The sequence below is a fragment of the Oryzias latipes genome, chromosome 10 (assembly GCF_002234675.1).
Source record: "Oryzias latipes chromosome 10, ASM223467v1".
NCBI lineage: Eukaryota > Metazoa > Chordata > Actinopteri > Beloniformes > Adrianichthyidae > Oryzias > Oryzias latipes.
In genome coordinates, this window is record NC_019868.2 from 24,512,243 (window position 1) to 24,536,228 (window position 23,986).

General features: G+C 40.7%; 1 protein-coding gene and 1 long non-coding RNA gene across 4 annotated transcripts; both read right to left on the reverse strand.

Moving 5' to 3' along the window:
- Positions 1-1,330: 1,330 nt before the first annotated feature.
- Positions 1,331-12,222, reverse strand: irf2 (interferon regulatory factor 2). 3 transcript variants are annotated; one of them, XM_011480448.3, is made up of 9 exons: positions 11,863-12,222; positions 8,870-8,962; positions 8,697-8,796; positions 7,636-7,812; positions 7,517-7,551; positions 6,021-6,114; positions 5,759-5,911; positions 4,643-4,680; positions 1,331-4,191 (listed from the first exon to the last, which is right to left on the reverse strand). In XM_011480448.3, exons 2-9 carry the CDS (start codon positions 8,954-8,956, stop codon positions 3,913-3,915), a joined length of 963 nt encoding a protein of 320 aa, XP_011478750.1. In that variant the 5' UTR covers positions 8,957-8,962; positions 11,863-12,222; the 3' UTR covers positions 1,331-3,912. The 3 variants fall into 3 exon arrangements, with proteins under 3 accessions (XP_011478750.1, XP_011478749.1, XP_020562398.1); XM_011480447.3 differs by having other exon boundaries at positions 11,950-12,221; XM_020706739.2 differs by lacking the exon at positions 11,863-12,222 and adding an exon at positions 11,025-11,847.
- Positions 12,223-15,581: 3,359 nt separating this feature from the next.
- LOC111947961 lies at positions 15,582-17,382 on the reverse strand. The gene is made up of 3 exons (XR_002873933.1): positions 17,332-17,382; positions 15,739-15,849; positions 15,582-15,630 (listed from the first exon to the last, which is right to left on the reverse strand). It is a non-coding gene; the product is annotated as an uncharacterized LOC111947961 (long non-coding RNA).
- Between the last annotated feature and the right edge of the window lie 6,604 nt (positions 17,383-23,986).

Below are 23,986 nucleotides of genomic sequence, written 5' to 3' on the forward strand. Positions count from 1 at the left end.
TGTGGCGGTTAGATCCACAGAGATGTGATCCGACATGCCCAGGTGAGGAGCTGCTGCCGCCTTGTATGCACCTGGGATATTGCAGTAGGCTTGATCCAGTTGTCTCTGGTGGGAAAGTGTATAAACTTCTGAAATTTGGGGGGGAAACTGCTTTGAGTTCCACGTGTTTAAAGTCTCCTGCCACAATCACAGCTGCTTCTGAGTTGGAGTTCATCTGCCTGCTGATCACACAGTAGAGCTCCATTGAAGGAGAAGCAATCTGTTCAACTTTCAGGATAAAAGCAGCAATAAGGGAAAAATTAAAATAAAAAACGTACAAAACAATAAGAACTTAAAGAATTTACGAAAAAAGTTTGTTTTTTTAAAAAAAAAAGGTTTTCTTATTTTTTTTGTTATACACAGCTTAAGGTTGAAGATATGTTTTTCCATATTCCAAGTGTTTGTATGTTAAATTTTCAGTGTTTGTGAATATTTTTAGGATTGTTAATCAATAAATGTAGGAATTTCTGCATCTGAAAATAAGGCACTAGTGAACAGAAAACATAAATCCAAAGTAGATGTGAAACCTTAGTAAATAAAATGTAAAATTATTTTTATTTTATGTCTATAATACTCTTTCAGATAATATTTTTGTATATATTTATCGTGGTATACTATAAAGTATTTGCAGTGGGTATTTTTCCACACCAGGTGGCAGATTTGTTAGATGAAGGTAGGAAACTGCAGTTCCATCTTTGAACACTAGGTGGCATCAGAGAAAACTCAAATTGCCGACCTTTCAGCTCCATGTAAACAAGTCTCATTTCTAAGTTTCAAAGGCTATTGCGCCATTAGGGGGAGATGTAAAAAAGGGGAAATATAAGGGGGGGGGGGAACTAGAGACTTCACCACGGCAAAGGGCAGGAGCCTTTACGGCTGGTGTTTGGCAGTTGTCAGGACATCTGCGGAGACAAACCGGAAGCAGAGAGAGAAGTGAGAGCAGTAACTGAAACTGAAACGGCAGCCGCTTTGGTTAAACTGAATGAGCCTTGCGTGGCACACAGCCACATCTAGAAGCTTTTACTGAAAAGCCAAAGCGCACAAAGCCGCAAAACCTGCCATTCTTGTACATGTGTTGACCTGCACACCTCAGCGGCACCTCTAACCAGACGGCTCTTTCCAACCGTTTCAGAGGACTTTGCTTTTACTGGGCATCTTTATCTTAACAGCAGCAGATATGCAGGATCAGAAGCTGTAAAAAGGTGGACTCTGATCTTTTTGGAGTACACAAGATAAATTGACGTTCGTGTGCGAGCCATAAAGAAGAAGAAAAAAAGTCTGACTCCAGAGGTCTAACATAAATACAAAAAACATTTTATTTCGGCTGATTGACATGTGGTTTTTTCAGCACAATGATGACCTCGTCCGTAGACCGACTTTGATGACTTGAATTTTACAACTTTGCTAGTAACTTTCACTTGCAATGACATTTCACAGAGATAAACAGAGCAGAGACAAAGCGTCCGTTGAAAAAGGCTGAACACTTCAGTGTTGGACCGTCACGAACCCCTCATCAGCCTGAACCTAAAAAACCACAGATCGTTCAAATCACGACGTCACAAACATTACCTGGTAATGTCACCAGCTGAGAATGAAAAACATTTCAACCGATTTAAATAAGAGACTTGATTGTAATGGCTGTTTATAGATACCAAATTAAATATCTTAATGTAATCCAGCCTCAAAAACATACGATGAAACCACAAGAGAAGAAGGAATCCAGACTGCGTGGTTTGTGGTGAGCGGCTAAAGCGAGCCCCTTGGATCCAGTGGGGGTCCAGTGTTTGGTTCTGGAGGAAGCTTCAGTCGAGGCAGACTCCTGCTTGTCCTTCAGGAAAGTCTTTGAGGTGTTCCTACTGGAGTCCAGCTCGCCGTGCTTTAGCCTGCTAGCCTCCAGCGAACTTTACTAGACATAAAGACGTCCGTTCTTTCCTGCGTTTAAAAAGTTCCACTCACAATAAGAACCAGAAAAAACAAAAACGACAAAAAAAAACCTTTGCTTGAAGCAGAACCCACACACTTCCCTCTCCCTGGTAATAAAAGCAACAAGACTCACATTTAGTTTTACAGATGAACATCTCACATGAAGCCGGCATGGTTAGCGGACCAAAGCACAGAGTTAGAGGCGCGTTAAAAAGGCACGTCAGTGAGGCCGTGATCTCCTCTCTCAATCACAAAGGCTACTAAGACAGTGGATGTAGAGGGTGCAGGTGGAGGGAGACACGGGCGGTGTCCGCGTCGGAGGGCTGAGATCTTCCGGGGCTGCGTTTGAAGGCTGCTTACGTCACAGCGCCGCGCCGAAACAAGTGCTGTCCAAATTCAACGACTCCTCTGAATGCGGCCAACGAATACGGCCTTTTTGGTCCCCGGTTTCAAGGATTAGTCTGGTGTATCCTGCTATGCTGTCCACATCCCAAGATGCATCGCGGCCGAACTCGGATTTTCTGACAACAATGGTGGACTGTAAGGTGGGACCAGGAGTTGGAGATAATTACAGCTTTTTATAATTACACCTCCTAGATAAAAAGTTGGATCACTACTCCTCTCTGTTTGGGACTGACGGTTGCTAGGCGACAGGACATTCACAGATGTAACGGCTGGAATTATCTATCTAAAAGGCTAGACTCGTCCAAATTCACAGCCGTTCACATACGGCCTCCCCGCTCCACGAAGGACCCGGTCAACGCGGCCATTGAAGGACGCAGCCCTCGAATTTGGACCCCCCCACCCCCGATTACACTTCTGTAAGTCTGTCATTCTGATAAGTGAAGCATCCTGAGGTCTCCACACACAAAAGCCAACTCTTCATTGTAGTTACTTTAAAGCCACAAAGTAAAGACCTGCCATGATTTGCCACCATGAAGCCGCTCTGCCTGTCATGTCTGCAGTTTATGAGCAGAGATTACTTCCTTGTCGTCACATCCATGTGTCCCCGGTAAATCCTTTACCACAGCCGCTGAAGGAACAGCATGTAACAACCACAACAAAGTCACACAACTGATCACAGGAATCCCACAATATTGGAACACACGCTTCATAATTTACACAACAAACAAATCGTCGTTTCTTTAGCAGCTATAACGCAGCAATAGGGGTACACATGATCAAATATATTATCTAAACAAACGTCCACAATCAGTTTTTTTGAACAGCTAATTCACGTTAGCATCATGTGCATAGATTTAGTTTCATAGTTTCTTCTATCTGCAAGCGTTTTGTGATCTGAAAGCATCCAAATCTGATTACAAAGGCGGAGTTGTGCGTCGAGCAGGAACATTTAGAAAACGACCGGGTTTCAGAATCTCTTTCACTTCTGCATCCACTTCCAAACAGCACTACAGACTAAAGCCTCGTGCTAAATCCGCCACTAGGTGGCGGTAATTGTTACACACTGTTCCGGTAGGTGAGACTCAAACCTGAAGCTTTATGAATTAAGACAGAAACTGCGTGTTTTTTTTTTACTATTTTCCCCCCACTTGGTCTGTAGTTGAAATTTAAAAAAAGGTAATCTTAGATTTAAAATGTTTTTTGCAGCCGATAGACAATCGATCCATAAAGTGAACGATGGTGAGAACTTGAAGCTGCTAAAAACACCAGGTGTTCATGGCAGTGAGGTGAAGTGATGTGCCGGTGCCACATGGATGTGTAGGCGTCCTTTACCTTTCACCACGTAGTGGAACACAACAGCTAGAAAAGACAGGAGAAGGCGGATGACCCAGACAGATGTTGGACAAAAAGAGGAGAGAAAAATGAAAAGTTTGGAAGTTTTCACCCCTTTCTTCTGTTTTGATGGACAAGCCACTAGTTCTGTCATCCCGTTGCCCCCGGGGGCGGTCACGCCTTTAAATCATGATGCCTCTGAGACACTGGAGGTCAGGAGGAGGAGGTGATGTCAGATGTTTTCCTAATAACGCTGGCACGCATCTCGTGGCTGTGGCTGCTGGAGGTGGGTGTGAGGGCGTTTTGGCTGTAGGTGGGGGTCCATCCGTCGATGTGGTAGCTGATGAGCGGCCTGGGGTCCCTGGTGCTGGTTATCCTGAAGTTGGCCTTGTTGGGATTCACGAAAGTCACCATCCCCGGGAGGGAACACGAGGGGATCCTGAGAACCGACGAGCCGCCGCCACCGTCTCGCTTCCAGGCCGGATCGCCGCTCTGGAGGGGAAAAATCCGCACGGATGAGAAAACAAAAGTGGGTCTGTTTGTTTTTCGCGTCCCACATAGATGAGTCTGAACGTTTCTTCACAAGCCCCACGCAGATGTTCGCTCTCTGCTAACAGGTAGTTAGGGCTTTGTGTGTCAGCAAGTTAATGTTTGAAGATAACATTTCCTAATAAAGCCCTCCTCTTTCTGGGTATTTTTTACAGGAATCAGCACACATGAGTAAAGTCTTAACTCTCACACACACACACACCCCCACATACACACACACACACACACGAGCGTCTGAGGCGTGTCCTCAACCCCCAGAACCAAAAGAAGAAAAACATTCAATGTGAAATCACATTCTGAAACACACCCTGCTTCAGCAGTTAAGACTGCAGCAGGTAAAAACCTGTTTTTCTTCAAATTGGCTCGATTAATGACAGTGAAACGTGAAACCAACCTCTTTGATGTCCTCGGTATCACTTTCTGTGTCGCTGCCTGGAGAAACAAAAGACATGCAGACATACTTAGAAGAAAAACCCTGTTTGCAATGACAAATCACACATTTCCACTGAATAAAAGCAGGAAAAGGGAAGCCAGGTACATCTTTCATAAGTGCATTTTCCACTGACACATAGCAGCAGTATTACTCAAGAAAAAGACAAAGATAGAGGCAGCCGTGCCTGAATTACCAGTCAGAAAAGAGGGGAAGGTGATGACATGACTGACTCTTTTAGGTGGTTGTGAAACAATCGGGGGTATTATTAGTACCACAAAAATCTAGCTGCACAAAAAAAACACTCCAACTGGAGCCCTTAAATGCAACTCTGTGTGTTCTTTAAAGACCCACTCTGATCCTCTTTTGATCGGTTATAAAAAGTGTTCCCAGTTGTCTTTTAATAATGACGTTTTTAGCCAAAAACGTAAAACCTGCGTCGATTTCTCTGACATAGTTCCTGCAGAGCGGCAGTGGTTCATCAGAAACTTGTTTCCTTCCCTGTTACTGAGAGCTCTCTGTTTACACTCTCTCCTGCTAGCTTACAGCTCCTCTTGCCCCCAACCTAACATTAGCAGTGCAACAAAAATGGCAAGCAATTTTGGAGCTGTCCAGTTTGAATCCAGATGCCAACTCAGCCGAGAAAGACTATGATTTACAGTCTGCTAAAGGACGCATCGGAATGGAGCGGAGCAGGGAGCGTGTGAGCCTTTCGACGTCACAAATACGCCCCGTTTCCATGGCCTGGTTTTGTCTGCTCCTGATTCACAGCAACTTGAATTAAGGAAAATGCCACATGAACATGTTCAAGACAAAAACACATCATTTTGTGGGTCTTGTAAGATGTTTGTCAACAGTGGGTTTTCACTTCCTGTGAGGGAGAGTAGAACTGAGCTGCCAGCAGGCACTGGTGGATATGATACCATCAGTTCATCAGGTCACTTGTCTGAACCGCATCATCTTTTCTGCCCAAATCGATTGATTTCTGTGGTGCAGAGCAGAACACAGAGGAGCATCCACTACAGTATAAAAGAACAGAAAGGTCCGCCACGCTCCTACGGAAAGGTAGGGTTTTCTCACCGCAGCATGAGGACACAGGGGAGATCTGGAGCGGGTACGAGTGGGAGGAGCTGACGGTCTGCTCCTCGTTCTCGGTGGTCACCTCTATCGTCTGACAGACGTAGGGCAGCTGCTCGCTGTTGACCAAATGGTCGTCCGCTGGACTGTGAATTTCTGCAGAGAGACAGACACGATTCCTAACTACAAACGGAAATGTCCATCTAAAAGAGAAAAGAAAGAAAACACTGAAACTGCATTAGAGGGAAACCAGCTGGTGTAATACCTGAGGGACCGTCAATCATCTCTTCCTTCTTGATGGAGTCTGCAAGCCTAGCGTATGTTTCATGGTTTGTTCCATCTGGATACGGAGAAGATGCCTGTGGAGGACAAGAGTGAAGATCAACCAACAACTACTGGATCTCTGCACTAATCAACGGTCTATGTTTTTAAACGTATGTCACATGTAAAGGTGCACCGAACTATAAAACCAAATTAAGCGAGACAAAGCAGTCTGCGATAAGTCCATGTTAGTCAGACCGTATTAACGGTGCTCACAGTCATTCTAGGACGGGTTTGTAACATTCTACATGTTAGCCACGCAAACATTAGCCGTGTTAGCGCACTCACAACACCTTTAACAATGAAAAAACAGCCTGATTCCACTAAAACAACACAGTCCAACACTACTACACCCTGGCCACGTTAGCATAAATGTTATTAGCATCATCATTATTGATATTATTAGTAGTACTTTCTTTCTTCTCCCTTTATTATTGTTACCATTTACATTTCCTTTCTTTCCTTTTTAAGGGGCATTCTTCAATAAGCGAGGCTTCTGCCTGCTCCATTTCAAACATCTTTTGTGATATTGTTATACTGTTGATGTTGTAGCTACTATTAATACTGATTGTATTATATATTTCTTAAGACATCCAAACATTTTGAAAGAGGGTTGTATTTTTTTTAAACAAGTAAGGCTTTTTAGTGTGCCTTATGGAACAAAAGACATATGGTACATTTTCCTCAGAGGATAGAGCCTAACAATATTAACAGCTCTAATGAAGATCAATAACATCTGTACACAGACTTAATGACTTAAGTAGAAACTTAAAGGAGTTTCTACTTTAAAAAACACATCTTCTAAGTAAGATCCAATCAATGTCCACGATACCAGCAGCAGCTTTAGCTTTAGACTGTAAACAGACAAATATCTGCATAATATCAGCTTTTATTCTGACACTCAAGAAATACTTGATGTAAGTCCCATAAATAAGTGCACCATTAGGAAAAAATCTATGAAAAAAACAATACAGCAACAGAAAAATGTAGATTTTTGTTCTGAATCTACCTTCTTCAGAGTTTTATTTCTCGTTAGCCGCCTTAAGAAAGAAGACTTCTGCAGAATTAGCTCAGCAGCATCTAATGGTTGAATGTGTTTGAAGAGACACCCAACTCCCGCTGACCACCCCCTGTCCTTTCTAGAGCAGAGTCATGTGAGAACAAGAGGCAGATTTTATTGTTCCAGTCAGATTAACTGGCAGATCGCCACGGCTCTGCCGGGTAAAACTACCAGAAATGTTTTCCCTCTGTGCTACTAGGAAAAAAAAAACACACACAGCCTGGTTGCTCAATAAACTATTCCAGTGATGACTAACAAGGAAGACGGGTTTTGTATCTCCTCCAATTGAAGCTTTCACGGTGAAGTGAGAGCACACAAAAACAAAAAAAACAAGCTTTGTTCATGACCTCCCTAGACGCATAAAAAGTTTTTTTATGTACCTTTGGCTTTCCCTCCTTATCCGTCTTCTTCTTTCCTAAATGCACAAAAAAAACACATGAGAAGCTAGTTCAAAGGTAATAAATTTACCCAGAATTCAACAAAGATAAGACAGGCTCACCTTTCTTTAGGTTTCTCTCTGCATACGAGAGCATTTTATAAACTCGGAAGGCGTTCGTTCCCTTTTTTATGCTTTTATCCTTCACTTCCTGGATGTCTGGCAGGCTGTTCATGGCACAGCGGAAGTTGGCCTTCCACGTCTTTGGATCCGGACGGTTGATACCGGGTTGGTATTTACCTGCACACACCAGCAGCAAATAACTCATCTGTGAAGATGCTCTGATTCAGTAGTCATTCTGTGTTTTTTCCAGCGGGATGTTGGATGACTGTCGTTTGCCTGCCTACAAAAATGTGTGTGAACGAGGTTCATGAGAGTATTTGTCTCATGCTGGGGGATGCTGGATGTTTTCCAAAGGGTAATTCCAAAAACGGTTTCCAGTTTCTTTAAAATCAAACTGATCTTGCTTTGATTAAATCTATTTTTTCTGTCGTGAAACTTTTTCCAAGGACACCTGACTGCACACAGCAAAAGTGACTTTTTCATAACAGTTTATTCTTTTCAAGTTTCCTAATAAAGTTGTGTGAATGTCTACTTTTGCAGAAGCAGGATGTTCTTGAGCATAAAGCTCTCTGGTACCCTGCGTGCCTCGACAGTCCTTTTAAATCTGTGTCAGATCTTGAACAGAAGCTGTGTCCTTCGCTGCTCTCTAACCCCTAAAAGACTATATAATCCAAGACTGTCCTGGATTTTAAGACAATTCAGACACATACTCCCTTTTTTCTCTCCTGTCTCACCCATTTGCTAGTAAAAACCTAATAAATAGGAATATTTTACAAAGACTATTCAGGAATCAGCTGTGTTCTGATGATAAAAAAATTGAAATACATTTTTTCAAATGACAAACTCTAAACATAATTGTCTATATTTCGACTTCTAGGAAATTTCCAGGGCACTGGATTTTGGAATTGTAGATTCTGACACCCTAAAAAAAGGGCAAACACCCTTAACATTGCAGTAATTAGTGAGTAGTGAAGGATATTCGGACCCAGGTGGAGATAATTGAGTGGCGAGCATCAGAAAGACCACGTCTGACGAGAAAGGCTGCGGTTAAACGTGCTTACCAGTGTGTATGGCCCATCGCATGAAGAGCGGAGCATCTTTCTCCAGGTCCCAGCCGTGGCGAGCAGCATGCATCCACGGGATCTGAAAGATCCTTTTCTCCTGTGGAAAGGTTTGCGGTTGGTGAACATCTACCCATAAAGCATAAGGGTGCACCTGGAACGTGGACGCTTACTTTGTTCACCCATTTCAGCCCCGGGATCTGACAGGAGTTGATCTGTTCCTCCAGCCACGGCCGCATCCGCATTCTTTCAACTGGCATTGTGGCCTACAGACACACCAGGAGACGGCGTCAGCTCGCATTTCAATACCCTGCTGAAGATGTTTCAGAACGATTTCTCACTCTGAAATGTGAAAACATTTAGTCAAAGTGCTCATCTGCAGGATTCAGTCTGACCGTGTAAACGTTTGACCAACGTCCCTCACGGAGGGAAATGGAGCCGACACTTTTCAATGGCATCAACGAGCAGCAGGGGAAGCGGGCGAATCAAAACAGAGAAGTAAACCAAGCAGTGCTGTTGTGTAACCTATTTTTGTGGTCAGCTTTGTTCCCAGTAGCCATGCAAGCCACAGAAAAGCCTGGCATGAGCAAAAACCTCCTCTATCCAAAGTATCTGCAGCAAACGTCTTGATGAGCGGATGGCCTTCGCCAAGTTAGCCTCCATCAACAAAGTAGGATTTATTTTCCAAAAAACCCTGCTAAGAACAAATCCACAAAATCATATGATTCAAGCGTTGAATCATTTGTGCAAAGCAAAAAGCTCCTGTTTAAGGGCCCACTCCGATCATCTTTTGATCCATCGTAAAATAGTCTCTAGTAGTCTTTCAATTATAATTATGCTGTTTTTAACCAAAATTTTAAAGAATCCATGTTGTTTTATAGGACATAGTTTCTGCACAGTGGCAGTGGATCATTAGAAATTCACCTCTGAGTTGTGGAAGGGATTGTTGGCGTGCCGCAACCCTGCCCCCTTTCCCCTCCACGTCCCTGAGAGTTATCTGTTTACATGCTCTCCTTCTATCTTACAGCCCTGCACACCCCCAACCCATTTTTACCGGTGCAACAAAGACGGCGAGCAATGTTGGAGCTATCCATCCGTACAGTTTTGATCCAGATTCCAGCTCAGCCAAGGAAAACAACATGGATCTAGTCATCTACAAGTAGATGCATTGGAATGGAGCTTGTGGCCTTCAAACACCATTTTTTCATCTGCTCCTGTTTCACAACGATTTGAATAAAGAAATGCACAGAAATGCAAGTTTGAGCATAATTTTCTTCATATATGTCCTTAACCATCAGAAAAAGGCAACAAGAACGTGTTGAAACACTAAAAACACCTTTTTCCACGGGAGTGGGTCTGGAAAGGACAAATTTGCCAATGACAATGCCTCTGTTCTCTAAAAGTGGCCCTCAAAAACGCTGTCCGCTGCTCCACATGCAGCTGCAACAACAGTTAAACATCAGCTGGTACTTTTAAGATGTGCTAGAGAAAAGACAAGAACACTCAGCTGCAAGACAGCGATACAAATGCTCGGCTTGAAAGACAGAGCCTTGAAACCATTTTTAACAGTAACAGGATGTAGATTCCTGATTGAAATGCAAACCCCTTCCCGAGAAGCTCTAAAGCACTAAGAGGCTTTAAAGATTCACATCTTTTATTTACACATTACAAACAAGCAAATGTGGGCTGCAGCAAACCTGGACCGACTTGACTTACCTTTTGGGGATTTTTTTGTTTGTTTTTTTAAAGATGCGCAAACGCAGAAAAAAATTACTACGATTTGGCAACTAACTTCCTTTGACATGTGAACGAAATGCGTGAGCTTATCTAACACGTGTGGGCTCCCGGTTAGAAACTGTACAAGAAGGTTTTAAAAAAATGAAAAGCTGAAACATGAAACTTCACTGTAAGGCTTTTGGTTTTCAATAACATCGTTTTAAACTCTAATCTTCCCATAAAACAAGTCGGGTTTTTTGTATGGACGCAAACTCTAAAAATAGTGCCTGATAACATTACTTTAAACATATTTAAAGTGAACAAATACTAGTGAGGTCTGCTTTTAACCCAAGAGGAACCAACCACTTCAAGTCACTTTTCACAGGAACAATCATTTGTGGACAAAACAAAAGGAGTTAAATCTGTAAACCATGTGTAATAAAGATAAGGCTATTGCTATTCAATTGCAGGTTGAAAAAAAAACAAATGCCATCAAATATTTGCCTTGAAATCCATCTTTGTATGGTTAAAAAAAAAAACAAGCAACGAGAGGATTTTCTGTTAAATCAGGCAGAAGTTAAAGTATAATGAAGCCTGCAGAGTCAAACTCACCACGCTAGATTTAACATAAAAGAGAGAGGGGTTGTGATCCCTGCAGTCTGATCTGATCAAAGTCCGGTGGGCCTGACACTCCCTCCCTGCCCTGCTGCACGTTAGTTAGTGTGCTGCCAACACGCTGCCTCGTTGCAACAATGAGCTCCCGAACAGGTCAAACAGGGTGACGCCACCACGGTTCGGCTCTTCTCTGTCAGTCTCAAGACCAAAAAGGCCTCAAACTTCCACCTGCAATGCATCCGCCTTCGAATGCACCGTATGACCCCCCCAGTGCTCGATACCTAACGTCACTTTAGGAACAATTTACATTGTTTTAAAAGAAAAAAACTCAATATAAATCATGTTGACATTGTTTAATAATGTGTTTGTGTTAGTTAAATTGTTATAAACACGAAAAAGTCGTCATTTTCTTTATTTTTTTTAGGTAATTTAGTCCAGTTTACATATGGATGTAGTACATAGCTAGCTTAGGTTTTAAGAAATATAAATTGGAACTTTTAGTGTTTAAATTTAATAAAAAGGTTTTCAACAAATCAGATCGTAAAAATCAGCTCAATTTAGAACAAAATACTTTAAAAAGTTTTAAAGTATTCCACCTAGCATATCTTTTTTTTTTTTTAGCTAATTAGCAAAACAACGTTTAGCTAAAGAAAACCCACGCCAACAAAACTCTTCCGGGAAAGAAAGTTATAAACATATTTTTACAAGTTTGGTTTAGCGGTGAGGTCAATATTTACCAGCCGCGTCTACCACCAACGTGCTGACCCAAAAGCGAAAATAAATCCAAAACTAACAACAAACCGTCAGAAAACTACAGGAGACTACTTTCACTTACACAGCTACGGCTCTGTCATGTCGTCCGGTGGGGAGTCGGTGTGCGCCGTGAAGGCAGCGCCGTTAATATGCGGAAATAAAATGTTACCTTTTGGCTTCGGACGGCCAGCCGATTCACACCGCCGCGGACGAAATACAGGGGGGGAAAGGACCCCGCCGAAGTTGGAGAAAAGTCGTTCCAGGAGTGAAGCAGGGGGGGGGATTAGGTGGCCGACGTTTTTCTTTTTCTTTTTTTTCTGCACCCAGACCGAAAGCAAAACAACTGCCGCCTCGGGAAGTGAAGGTTCGAGATGGAAATCCCCCTTCAGCTCGCCTGCTCTCGTTTTGGATCGGTCCCGGGCGGCGTCATCGCTCTGGTGAGCGCTCCTCCTGAGAAAGATGACGCTGAGACATCTCACTCTGATCATTTTTCCTGCAGTCGTCAACATCAATCTCATCGCTATAACAGTGAAAGGTGAACATCAGGGCGGTGGGCTTGGGGGGTTAAGCTGCATTTTAAGTACTCTTAAAAATATATATATTTATTTATTAAAATAAAAAAGCTCCGGGTTACAAAATTCAACTATAGTAATGTTCAATTATTACATCAATTCTTTTTTTCAAATAATAACAATTTATCTAAGATTCTATCAAGACTTAAAATAAAATAAAAAAGACAAAAATGTTTAAAAATGACACCCGCCCCGACACTCTCTTCGTGGCAATAGACGATCTTTGAGTTGTATTTCATTTTCACTTCCTATCCCCCCTCCCCTCCTCATCAAAGCTTTTTCTTTCAACTCTTTTTCTGCCAGAAACGAAACCAGAAACTTCACACAAGCGCACACATGCGTGCAAGATTTAAGCACCTGCAGTTTATGGGGGAAACAGTTTGTTTTAGAGCTACTAGTGCAATTCAACTTCAGTTTAAAGGGCCCCAGATTATCCCTTTTGCAATGTTTTTTTTTTTGTGTATGTCTTGATTTAAGTCTTCATTTTACACTGACTGTTGCATTTTGTTGGAAGATATTAATTGTCTAAGCATGCTTCTTCATTCACATATTTGTTACATATGGAGTTATTTCAGTCTCAATAATCAGAAATGCACACAACCGGTTTTACAAATACACACGCTCCGATTCACAAATGTCATTTTATGCAAACGTGAAAAATAAATTCGGAAATACACACCCTGTGTTTCACAAACACACACATTGTGTTTCACAAATGCACACTAAATGTTTTACAAATGCACAATAAGTGTTTCTCACAAATGTGCACACTGTTTTTCACAAAAACATTTTAGAAATTCACAATAAATGTATCAGAAATGCACAGTAGGTGCTTCACAAACGTGATTTTTAGGTACACATGTGATGTGAACTCACAGATCATTCGAACTGCAGACTGTGCATTCAAAATCCCGTTCTCGTTTGTGAATCTCCCCGTGTGTGTGAGAGATTTTTCTACGGTGAATATTGAGACTCATCTGACGGAGCGGGTCGACTAATCTCACCATTGGCTAGTGAATCTGTCAATCAAACTCATCGGCAAAGCAGGCGGGTTCGCTTTTAGCCAATCGAATGGCCCCTTACACTTTCTCTACGCTTTCTGCAGGTGTCAAAAGCCCCGCCCATGTTTGATTCTGTACCAGTCGGTCGTTAGCGTGTTAGCTTTAGCATGGCTTGTCGGTTTATTGCCTTCGGTTGTCAAAATTTACTGGCTTGCGCAACTTTTCAGTGGACCTGGGAGCAAGGCAACAGTGGTTGAATGCAGTTGACATAGAATCCATCGAACTCTGTACTGGTCATGAGATTTACAATGAACGTTTCACTCGGGATCGTTTGTACGTTATTCTCTTAGCTTTCATGCTAGCGTCATTTCAAGACTCAGACACGGTTCCCTTCGGTCTTGATCATCTGAAGGTGGAGGAGAAAAATCTTTAACTTCCACAGTATGTTCTGTGGAGAAACTGGCATCACTTTGCTCCGTACCACGCAGTGGGACTACATTACCTCAAGTTCATCTCACTGTCAATCACAGATACCCAATACACCTCCCCTGCTCAGCCCGAGGTCACTTTGCCAGACCTTAATTTTATTTTTTTAATAACTCAAATGTCATTGATTTTATATTGTAACCATATACATATACACCTCTTGGCCAGGTCACCCTTGCAAAAAAGATCCTCATCTCTCTGGGTTTTATAGCTGGTTAAATACTACACAACAAAAGATGGTCATAGAACAACAAAGTGCAAACATTCACCCTTTATTGCAGAGTAAAATTCAGTGAAAACATGGACAGATTAAAACATCAAAATTTAAGCAAATGTGGGATCTCTACTGATTTGAATTTTATTTAAACTGGAACTAATTTTCATAACATCCTTACATACAATGAAGTCCCTTGAACAATACAGCAGTATTGATTTGAACTCTGTCTTGCTCCCCTCAGTCTTTCTTCTTCTGTATGTAATTATGTCGCCTAAATTAAGTTCTAAACAAACGGGACAGTAAAGATGTAGGTCCACTCCCAAACGGTCTGAATTAAACAATGGATTGATGTCGTCTTGCAGTTCCAACATTTGTGGACCCAAAAGGGGACTGTCCCATACCGGGACATTGATCCCAGGATGAGGTTCAGCCATGGATCCACTCTCCTCCCATTCAATCTCTGGAACCAGCATACCCTGACAAAAAAAAAAGATACTGTTTATGAACAGCACTGTTTTTTTTTAATGTTTTAGATTATGTAGGAACAGAGACCCACTAATAATGACTTATATTGTTTCTAGCAGGCAGACCTCATATCTCCATAACTGTTTATAATTTGCAAATAAGTGACTCTTAACAAAGTAGTGAGATTAGTACAGCTGATGGCTCATAATGCCAAACATTGTGATGCATTTTGAACTTGCAGATGTGCTATTCTTCCTACTTGATTTAAAAAAACCAAACAATTTAGGGAAATAGTTTGCACCACACAACAATAAGACTTTTCATTCATTTTTGATGAAAATTCCTTGTAGTCATTGTGATTTCATCATACTGTTCTTGATACTTTCCACTTTAATCGAACTGCACACAAATCAGTTGTCCAGTACAGTGAGATTAAATAAAGCAGGGTTTTTCAACCAGTGTGTGTGCCGCGGCACACTAGTGTGCCGTGGGAGATGGTCAAGTGTGCCGTGGGGAATTGCCCTACTTCACTGATCTAAAAACATTTCCCATCTCCAGGAAATCAGCTCTTCATGCAAACAGGCACTGATAAAAACACTGAGTAGTTAGGAATATGAAAGATCTTAAAATGACTTTTTCTTTGTGTTTATTTAATTCTATAAAATACATTTTGATAAGGTTGACGGTACCGCGATTTAGCTGCAGCTATAACCGTGTAAGGAAAAGTCCCGCCCCTTTAACTGTCTCCGACAATCATTCTTGAAGGCTTAATCACATGTCATCAGTCTGACCAATCAAGTGAACAAGTGAACAAAGGTTGAAAAACACTGAAATAAAGCACTTACCCGGGGATCAGAAACAGGGTTCTGGGTCAAGCCCAACTGCCACAGCTGATTTGGTGTCATGCTTTGCTCCGTCCTGATTGGATGACTGTCCCACGCGTCACTAAAGACATCCAAACTGGCCTGAATGCGTGGTAGGAAAATATAGTGGCAGCAGAATACGTGATGTTACTGATATTGAGCAAGTCTTGGTCCTCAGGAGAGTGCAGGATGTTGTAATATAAACCAGTAACAGTCATGAAGACATCACACCAGAGGGGCTCAATCCTGTATTTGGAAAAAAGCAAAAAGAAATATTATATTGTCAGATTTATTTTTAATACATCATTCACTTTTATGTATATATTAAAGCGTCTAAAACTAGGTTCAACTCACCGTTGATTGTGTGTACACTTTTGCTGCAATGAAGCTGTTTGTGTCAGTTCTACGTATGTGAGCATCAACTCAGCTATGCCCACATTTTCTCCTCCGTGATCTCCTCTCACCCTGACAATAACATGAAAATCATGTCTCAAACACATAATTACAAATGCATCGCCAATACGGTACACATCAATTTAAAATGTAATGTTCTTATGTATAATGCCAATAAGTAGAATTTCTAGGTTAGATAAATTGCAGGAGTGGGTTACATGTATCACTGGGGAAAAAATTGAGGTGAGAGAGACTGTTAAGGGGGGGGGGGGGGGGGGTAAAAATGTTATTCATGAGGGGAAAGAGTTTTAGAGTTGCCTTTGTTTTCAGAGGAGTCTAAAAAAAGTTATTTTATTTTTGTACAAATAACCAAGTGCTTATACTAGGGTTGTGCCGATGGACGATATCATCGTCCATCGTGATGGGTGACTGACATCCCGATGGAAAGACCACCATCGTGATGCCACGGCCCCGCCACGTTGCGCGTCGACACCATAAGCCGCGGTTACATGTACAAAATATCTTGATGGGATCAATGGTCAGATTAGAATCCAACCGTGTACATGGGCCCAGAAAAATGTTTTCAGAATATAAAAACGTTCACTAAGGTCACACTTTCCGTAGGAATAAATCATTCGCACATGCGCAGTAGGGTTTGAAAAACGGAAGGATATAAACTCCGCCGAGCGGCTTTTTTTTTTCAAACTTTATTGTATGTAACAATTCAATACAAAACATTGTTAAACAGCGCCGAGCGGCTATATACATTGACATGTCAGCTCGGTAAAATACGAGATGATCTTCTAAACGTGCTTTTAATAATGTTACGGTTATTATGAAACACCTGTTCGCTCATCATTTGAATTCTAATCCGTGTGGTCAGTGCTTTTTCTGAACGAAGCCAGGATTAGCAGTATGCTAACACGGGCTAACAACATTAGCTTTGGGTGGTGCTGCTTTCTGGCTGCACGTAAACATGTAAGAATAACATCAGCCTTTATTTAGTCGGGACACGACTGGAAACACAAATCCGCGTGATTGTTTGAATGTTTTCTAAGGACTGAGCGACATTTCTGCTTTGAAGCTCAAACCGCTGTGTGTGCTGACGATCCGAGCTGTGCACAGACACACACTTTTAGACCCGGTTCTGAGTTCGGTTGCTTGTACCCCTAGAGCTGCGGGACGGATCGCAGTCTTAAATCTCCCACACATACCGCTCATGTACCCCCCCCCCTTCCCATCAAACACAAAGCGGACTACTTCTTTTCTATTTTGTTTACTTTTTTTGTTAAAGTCACTTCCCTCAGTTTATACTGGATCATCGCGGATTAGTCATCTGTTGGGAAATTAAAACAAAAAAGCAAAAAAACGAATAGCAGTTATATAAGAACGAAAAATGTAAAAATACCCCCCTTCCCCCCCCGACGATGTCATCGTCCATCCCGATGGTTGACAGCAAACATCGTCAACGGCCAATTTAAGGGACATCGCCCAACCCTAGCTTATACTGCCTGATATGTGAATAAAAGATTTCTTTATGAATAACATGAATACCTCAGAGGTTATCCATACACGTTCACAGCGTCACTGAAGAAGGCCAAGTCTGCACAGTTGTTGTCTGCCATCTTCGGGTACAAGATCTATGGAATACAAGTACAAATACTTTCAACTGACAGATATTTACAGGGGCAAAAATGCTAAATTCCCAATTGATAGGTAAAACAGTAATACAATAGGATGATAAAATATGAAATAGAATAGAATAGAAAGGTATTTAGGATGTCACGCTTCAGCAATTCCTAAAGAATAAATAAAAACACAACAAACATGGATTAGATCATTTAGCTGTCTGAGATTAAATTACATAATTTCCAAATATTAGATAGGGGAATTTTTTAAAACACTCTTGCTATGATAACTTGAGCTTGTAGTAAAGAACAGCTTTAAAAAAAAAAATCAGAGACAAGACACTGATCACAGGAAGCCTGTGTGTAATACTTACAGTAACTTCTACTCAAATCACTGTTGATAGCATATTTCTCCCATCCACCCTTTCTGTGACTACTTATCGACTACAAAACAGCCTAAAAACATAATGTTTGGGATTCTTGTCATTACGTCATTGGAAGTAAAGATACGGGGATTTTAGTGGCTGTCACTCTGACACAATCTCACAGGGCTTTTCAGCACAATACGGGTTCTAACGTTAGAAACTTAATGAGGCTTCTTTCATTCAACAGTGGATTCACGTCTGTTATATTTAAAAAATGCCCTTTTCATGAATGTCATATGAATTAACTTTGTTGCACATATCCACCCCGTCTTAAAGTCTGGGTTGTGAAAAGACTGTGTCTAACTTTAACCCGGATCGCCGCGTTTACATAAAGGCAGCACACGGAACAGCTAACTTACTAGCTAGTTAGCATAGCATCAGTGTTTAAACAAATCCCCGTCTCCAAATCAATACTTTTTATTAAACTTTCTGTGCTGCTGTAAATCCGGCATGTTTTCCCCTTAGTTCCTTATGAATCATGTTAAAAACCTACAGATTGGCTGTATATCTAGCTTGAACCGACGCGCTAGCTAAACTTCCCTCACACTCACAGGGCAGGCAGACACAATTTGAGTCGAAAGCCGGCTAGTTTCGAGGCCCCTGGTTGGTTGTAGTTACTCGTGTTGTGTGAAGAGCTGGTATGCCAAGTATAAAACTTGACAAAACCATCATAAGTCCTCCCCCGCTTTCATAAAAAAATATGACCGCACAGGCTAAGCTAAGCTAATTTGCGGTGGGGGTACTCTGCAAACGACTCGTCTGAAGTGTTCATAAAGCATTCACACATGTCACTTGGCTAAGGAGACCGCTTCAACTTAGTATTCAATAACATTACAGGACGTACAACGAGGGAATAATAATCAAATAAGTGCATTACTTACGGGCTGAGACTGTTCCCGTTCTGAAGACCTCTCCGCCATGTTTGCCGCCCGCGTCCTCCCAACTGCTGTGCTGAACAGCTCCCTCCCTCGTCACTTTGAAAGTGAGGAGTGTAAGGGGCCATTCGATTGGCTAAAAGCGAACCCGCCTGCTTTGCCGATGAGTTTGATTGACAGATTCACTAGCCAATGGTGAGATTAGTCGACCCGCTCCGTCAGATGAGTCTCAATATTCACCGTAGAAAAATCTCTCACACACACGGAGAGATTCACTAACGAGAACGGGATTTTGAATGCACATTCTGCAATTCGAATGATCTGTGAGTTCACATCACATGTGTACCTAAAAATCACGTTTGTGAAGCACCTACTGTGCATTTCTGATACATTTATTGTGAATTTCTAAAATGTTTTTGTGAAAAACAGTGTGCACATTTGTGAGAAACACTTATTGTGCATTTGTAAAACATTTAGTGTGCATTTGTGAAACACAATGTGTGTGTTTGTGAAACACAGGGTGTGTATTTCCGAATTTATTTTTCACGTTTGCATAAAATGACATTTGTGAATCGGAGCGTGTGTATTTGTAAAACCGGTTGTGTGCATTTCTGATTATTGAGACTGAAATAACTCCATAGTTACAAGTTTCATAATAAGAAGTTCAAATGAATCTAAACAGTTGGCACGCTTTATGACTTTTTCTGCAGTGAAAACACACACACAGACTTTCAGTTACACCACACACTGAAAATATAGGAACAGAAAACCTGCTGTTCGATACACATTTCCTAAGAACCACAAATGGAAACTGTCTGGAGGACCAAGCCCCCCTCGTTCTGTGGAGCAGCCCATCTCGTGGGGTCAGGCTTATCTGGTAAATGGTAAATGGCGTATACTTATATAGCGCCTTTCTTCCTACAAGGACAAAGCGCTTTACAGTCACAGACCCATTCACCCAGTCACACACACATTCACACACACAGTCACACACTGGTGGTCGCTCCGCTGCCAAACACAGGCGCCCGCCTACCACCAGAGGCAAGGTGGGGTTCAGTGTCTTGCCCAAGGACACTTCGACTCATGGGCGTGGAAGGCGGGAATCGAACCTGCAACCTTACGATCATGGGACGACCGCCCTACCGCTGCACCACGGCCGCCCCAGTCAGGCTTCTGTCAGGCTCGTTCTGCAGGCCAACTTGGAGATGGGGGGAGACAAGCTGGACAAAACTTTGAAATATAACAGTCAGGACAAAACCAAACCCTCCTTGTTGACAGTAATACATAGATAACAGACTAAATGCAAGGTCACATTACATATGAAAAAAAAGATCAAGACTTTGTGATAGTTATTTTTTATTGTTATTCCCTATATTCAGTTTTTTAATAAAAAAAAGCTACCAGAGAGTGAAGAGTTAACTGTGGTTTCAGTTCCTGGAACAGTGAAGGAGTGCTGAATCATAAACGGCCTGCAAAGCTACGTTTTTTGCTTCTCTGGTTCCCTCTAGTGGTCGTTTGTGTACATAGCCCAAGGGTTAGGTGGATTTCTATTGAAAAAGAAGACACTGCTTGGCATTTATACTACTGTTTCTATTATGATAAATATAAATGCACTGTTTTGCCTAAAGTAGCCCTTTTTCTAAATATGAAATAGTTTTTTGACGGACGTTCACAGCTTCCTTTCAAAGTAAGATACCTCCTACCATAGTAATAATAACTAGAAGGAGCTGCATTTCCAGAAGAAAATGCAGGGTTGAATGCTATATTGCTGAAAGAAAGCTTAATTTGTAAAAGAAATGGCTGAACTGAGCTGAAAGAGCTCAACATTTTAAAAGTAAAATGGTTAAAAAAGGTGAAAACCTGTAAAAAAGGTTAAGCACAAGAATTCTCTATGTATTTTAATGGAGCAAAAATCCTGGGAAATCCTGGAATACCTTTAAAAAATCAATGATTTGAAGGTCCAAAAGTAATAACTGTAATAAGTTGAAAGAGTTAAAAATGTTATTAGTTGAATGGTAAAAAAATTTGAAGTGTCCGAACTGGGTGTCGAACCAGGAACCTCATGTACCATAACTTCCCAATGCATTTTAATAGGGCAAAAATTCCCGGAAAAACTGGAATATCTTAAAAAGTAAAAGGATTTGAAAAACCAAAAGTCATAGCAGAAAAAAGGTAAAAGAGCTGAACATTTTAAAAGTTGAATGGTTACAATCGGTTGAAAATTGTAGAAGGAGTTAAGTGCCGAAAAACGGCGGAAGATGTGCGTAATAAATAACTAGAAGGAGCTGCATTTCCAGAAGAAAATGCAGGGTTGAATGCTGTATTTCTGAATGAAAGTAGAAATATTATGAAAAAGCTGAACATTGTAAAAGTAGAATGTCTAAAATAGGTCAAACATTGTAGAAGGAGTTAAGCATTAAAGCTAAAATTGTTGAAAAAATGCCTGAAATGTCCTGGAAAATCCTGGAATATTTTGAAAACTTAAGGGCCAAAAGTCAAAGGTGAACATTGTAAAAGTAGAATGACCAAAACGGATCAAAATTTGTAGACGGAGTTAAGCATGAAAGTTGAAATTGTTGAAAAAATGGATGTACGGTTGAAAATTTGAAGATGATGCTAAAATGGCTAAAAGTGCTAGCATCAGCATCATCAACTGACTCAAAAAATCACATTGTTTAAGAGTGTCATGTTGGTAAAAGCTACATGTTCTAAGTTGACAGAAAATCCACTTTTTTCAAAATGGCGGCTTTTCTATTGATTTTATCTCCATAGCAACCATTTTATGTTTGGGTCGCCTGGAGATGAGGAACAAATCGTCGGTTTCAGATGAATCGGAAAAAGTAAACTTTTGGACGTCCTTAGCAACGAGCTTTGTTTGCTAACCACGCCCACATTCCTTATATGTCCAGATCCAGTGAATTTCAATATGTTCAGTTCCAGCCATGGATGAAGTTTATTGCAACATTTGCTTCAGATTTTGTCAAAAAATGGCCACCAAACAGTAGGTTGTGTTGCCATCCCATAATAATTTCAAAACGTATGTTGAAGTCCAAAGCCTTGTGAGCATTTCAATGTTTGAACGGTGCCTCTAGCTGAAAGCATGTTAAAGTTATAATGCTTGAAAGCAACAAAGGTTTTCAAGGATTCTCCATGTATTTAAATGAAGCAAAAATCTTGGAAAATCCTGGAAAATCTTGGAATATCTTGAAAAATTCAAAGATTTGAAAGACTAAAAGTCATAGCTGAAAGGAATAAGCTGAAAGGGTTGAACATTGTAATAGTAGAAGGATTAAAATACGTGAAAGTTTGAAGAAGTTTAAAATTGCCTCACATTTTGGCACAAAATGGCCGCCAAACTGTAGGTGGTGTTGCCATCCCATAATAATTTTGAACCTTATGTTGAAGTCCAAAACCTTGTGAACATTTCAATATTTGAACGGTGTCTCTAGCCAAAAGAATGTTAAAGTTACAATTGTTTAAAGAAGCAAAGGTGTGGCCAATGGAGCAAAAACATTGGAAAATCTGGGAATATCCGGGAATATCTGGAAAAGTTCAAAGATTTGAAGGACAAAAAGTCATAGCTGAAAGGAATAAGATGAAAGGGTTGAACATTGTAATAGTAGAATGGTAAAAATAGGTGAAAGTTTGAAGAAGTTTAAAATTGCCTCACATTTTGGCACAAAATGGCCGCCAAACTGTAGGTGGTGTTGCCATCCCATAATAATTTTGAGCCTTATGTTGAAGTCCAAAACCTTGTGAACATTTCAATATTTGAACGGTGTCTCTAGCCAAAAGAATGTTAAAGTTACAATTGTTTAAAGAAGCAAAGGTGTGGCCAATGGAGCAAAAAGATTGGAAAATCCAGGAATATCCGGGAATAAATGGAAAAGTTCAGGGATTTGAAGGACCAAAATGTCATAGCTAGAATAAGATGAAAGAGCTGAACATTTTCATAGTCAAACGGTTAAAATAGGTGAAAAATTGTAGAAGGAGTTTAACTGTGAACTTCTGAACGAAAAATTCTCCATGTATTTCAATGGAGAAAAAAATTCCCGGAAAACCTGGAATATCTTAAAAAGTAAAAGGATTTGAAAAACCAAAAGTCATAGCAGGAATGAGCTGAAAGAGCTGAACATTTTAAAAGTTGAATGGTTACAATCGGTTAAAAATTGTAGAAGGAGTTAAGTGCCGAAAAACGGCGGAATATAGCAGAAGAGGAAAACAAAGGGTTGAATGCTTTACAGCATTCAACCAATAAAGAGAAACAGAAAAACAAAGGGTTGAATGCTTTACAGCATTCAACCAATAATTTGTTTATAAGTCACCCTTACTGTATTTTTGGACCAAGAGGCACACTTAAATCCTTTTTAATAATAGGAAATCCGCCTTAAAATACAACTGGCTTTGATGTTTTAGTACGACTTTGGTAAAAAGCCACGCCACTTGATAGATAGCTAGTGCATTATGGGTACAATAGTCAGGAATCAGTGCTTCAACTCCTTGTTAATGAGTTGAATAAGGTTTGACTTGCTTGATGCGCCATTTAATCCAAAAAAATACGTTACTTGTTAAAATTAAAAACATTTTTCTTTATATTTAACAAGAAGGTTTATGTTATGTTGCAGACTTTCAAATTAAAAGCACAAAAATGAATCAAATGTATTAATTGAAAAAGCTTAAAAATGACCAATGATAACAGCACGATCCCCTAAAAGTGGACATCAAAGACAAGACATACGTCAAAATAAATGCCTAGTAAAAGACAAAAGCTCTAATGATCTGTTTTTGGTATTTGATTTAAGCAAAAGCTCAGAAGAATATTTTCGATGCAAAAGTGCACCTTGGTCCTGAACTGTCGCAATTGTGGAGCAGATTCTTACTGTGAAATATTTTAAGTATTTGCTGCTGGAATTCAGTTCTCTGGAAGAGCATTTCCTTTTAGTGAACGAGCAGCAGATCTAGTTAGCATGTTTGGAAAAACAGGTTGAGTATTTAAAGTCCCTTCTGTATAATCAAATGTGTGCTTGACTTATTTTAAGCCAACATAGCAAAACCTGTTTAAAATAGAAACTTTCCTCATAGGTGGGCAAATGTGTTTAAGCTTAAACGTGTATTATTAGAATTTAATTTTTTTGTACCAAGAAGACACGCTTAGTTAGATTTTGTAGTCTATTGTGCAAAATAGTATGAGTGTGAACACATTTCAGGGAATATGACACTACAAAATATGTGTTTCATCATGGTGAGAATGGATGTGCTTGTTTCTTAAGAGGTACAATCA

Excerpts from the sequence above, each read along its gene's own strand:
- irf2 (XM_011480448.3), bottom strand. The coding sequence starts at position 8,956 with ATGCCAGTTGAAAGAATGCGGATGCGGCCGTGGCTGGAGGAACAGATC. Across the intron at positions 7,552-7,635 it reads AGAGAGAAACCTAAAGAAAG|GAAAGAAGAAGACGGATAAG; the intron begins GTGAGCCTGTCT and ends TTGTGCATTTAG. Across the intron at positions 5,912-6,020 it reads GATGATTGACGGTCCCTCAG|AAATTCACAGTCCAGCGGAC; the intron begins GTATTACACCAG and ends GTCTCTCTGCAG.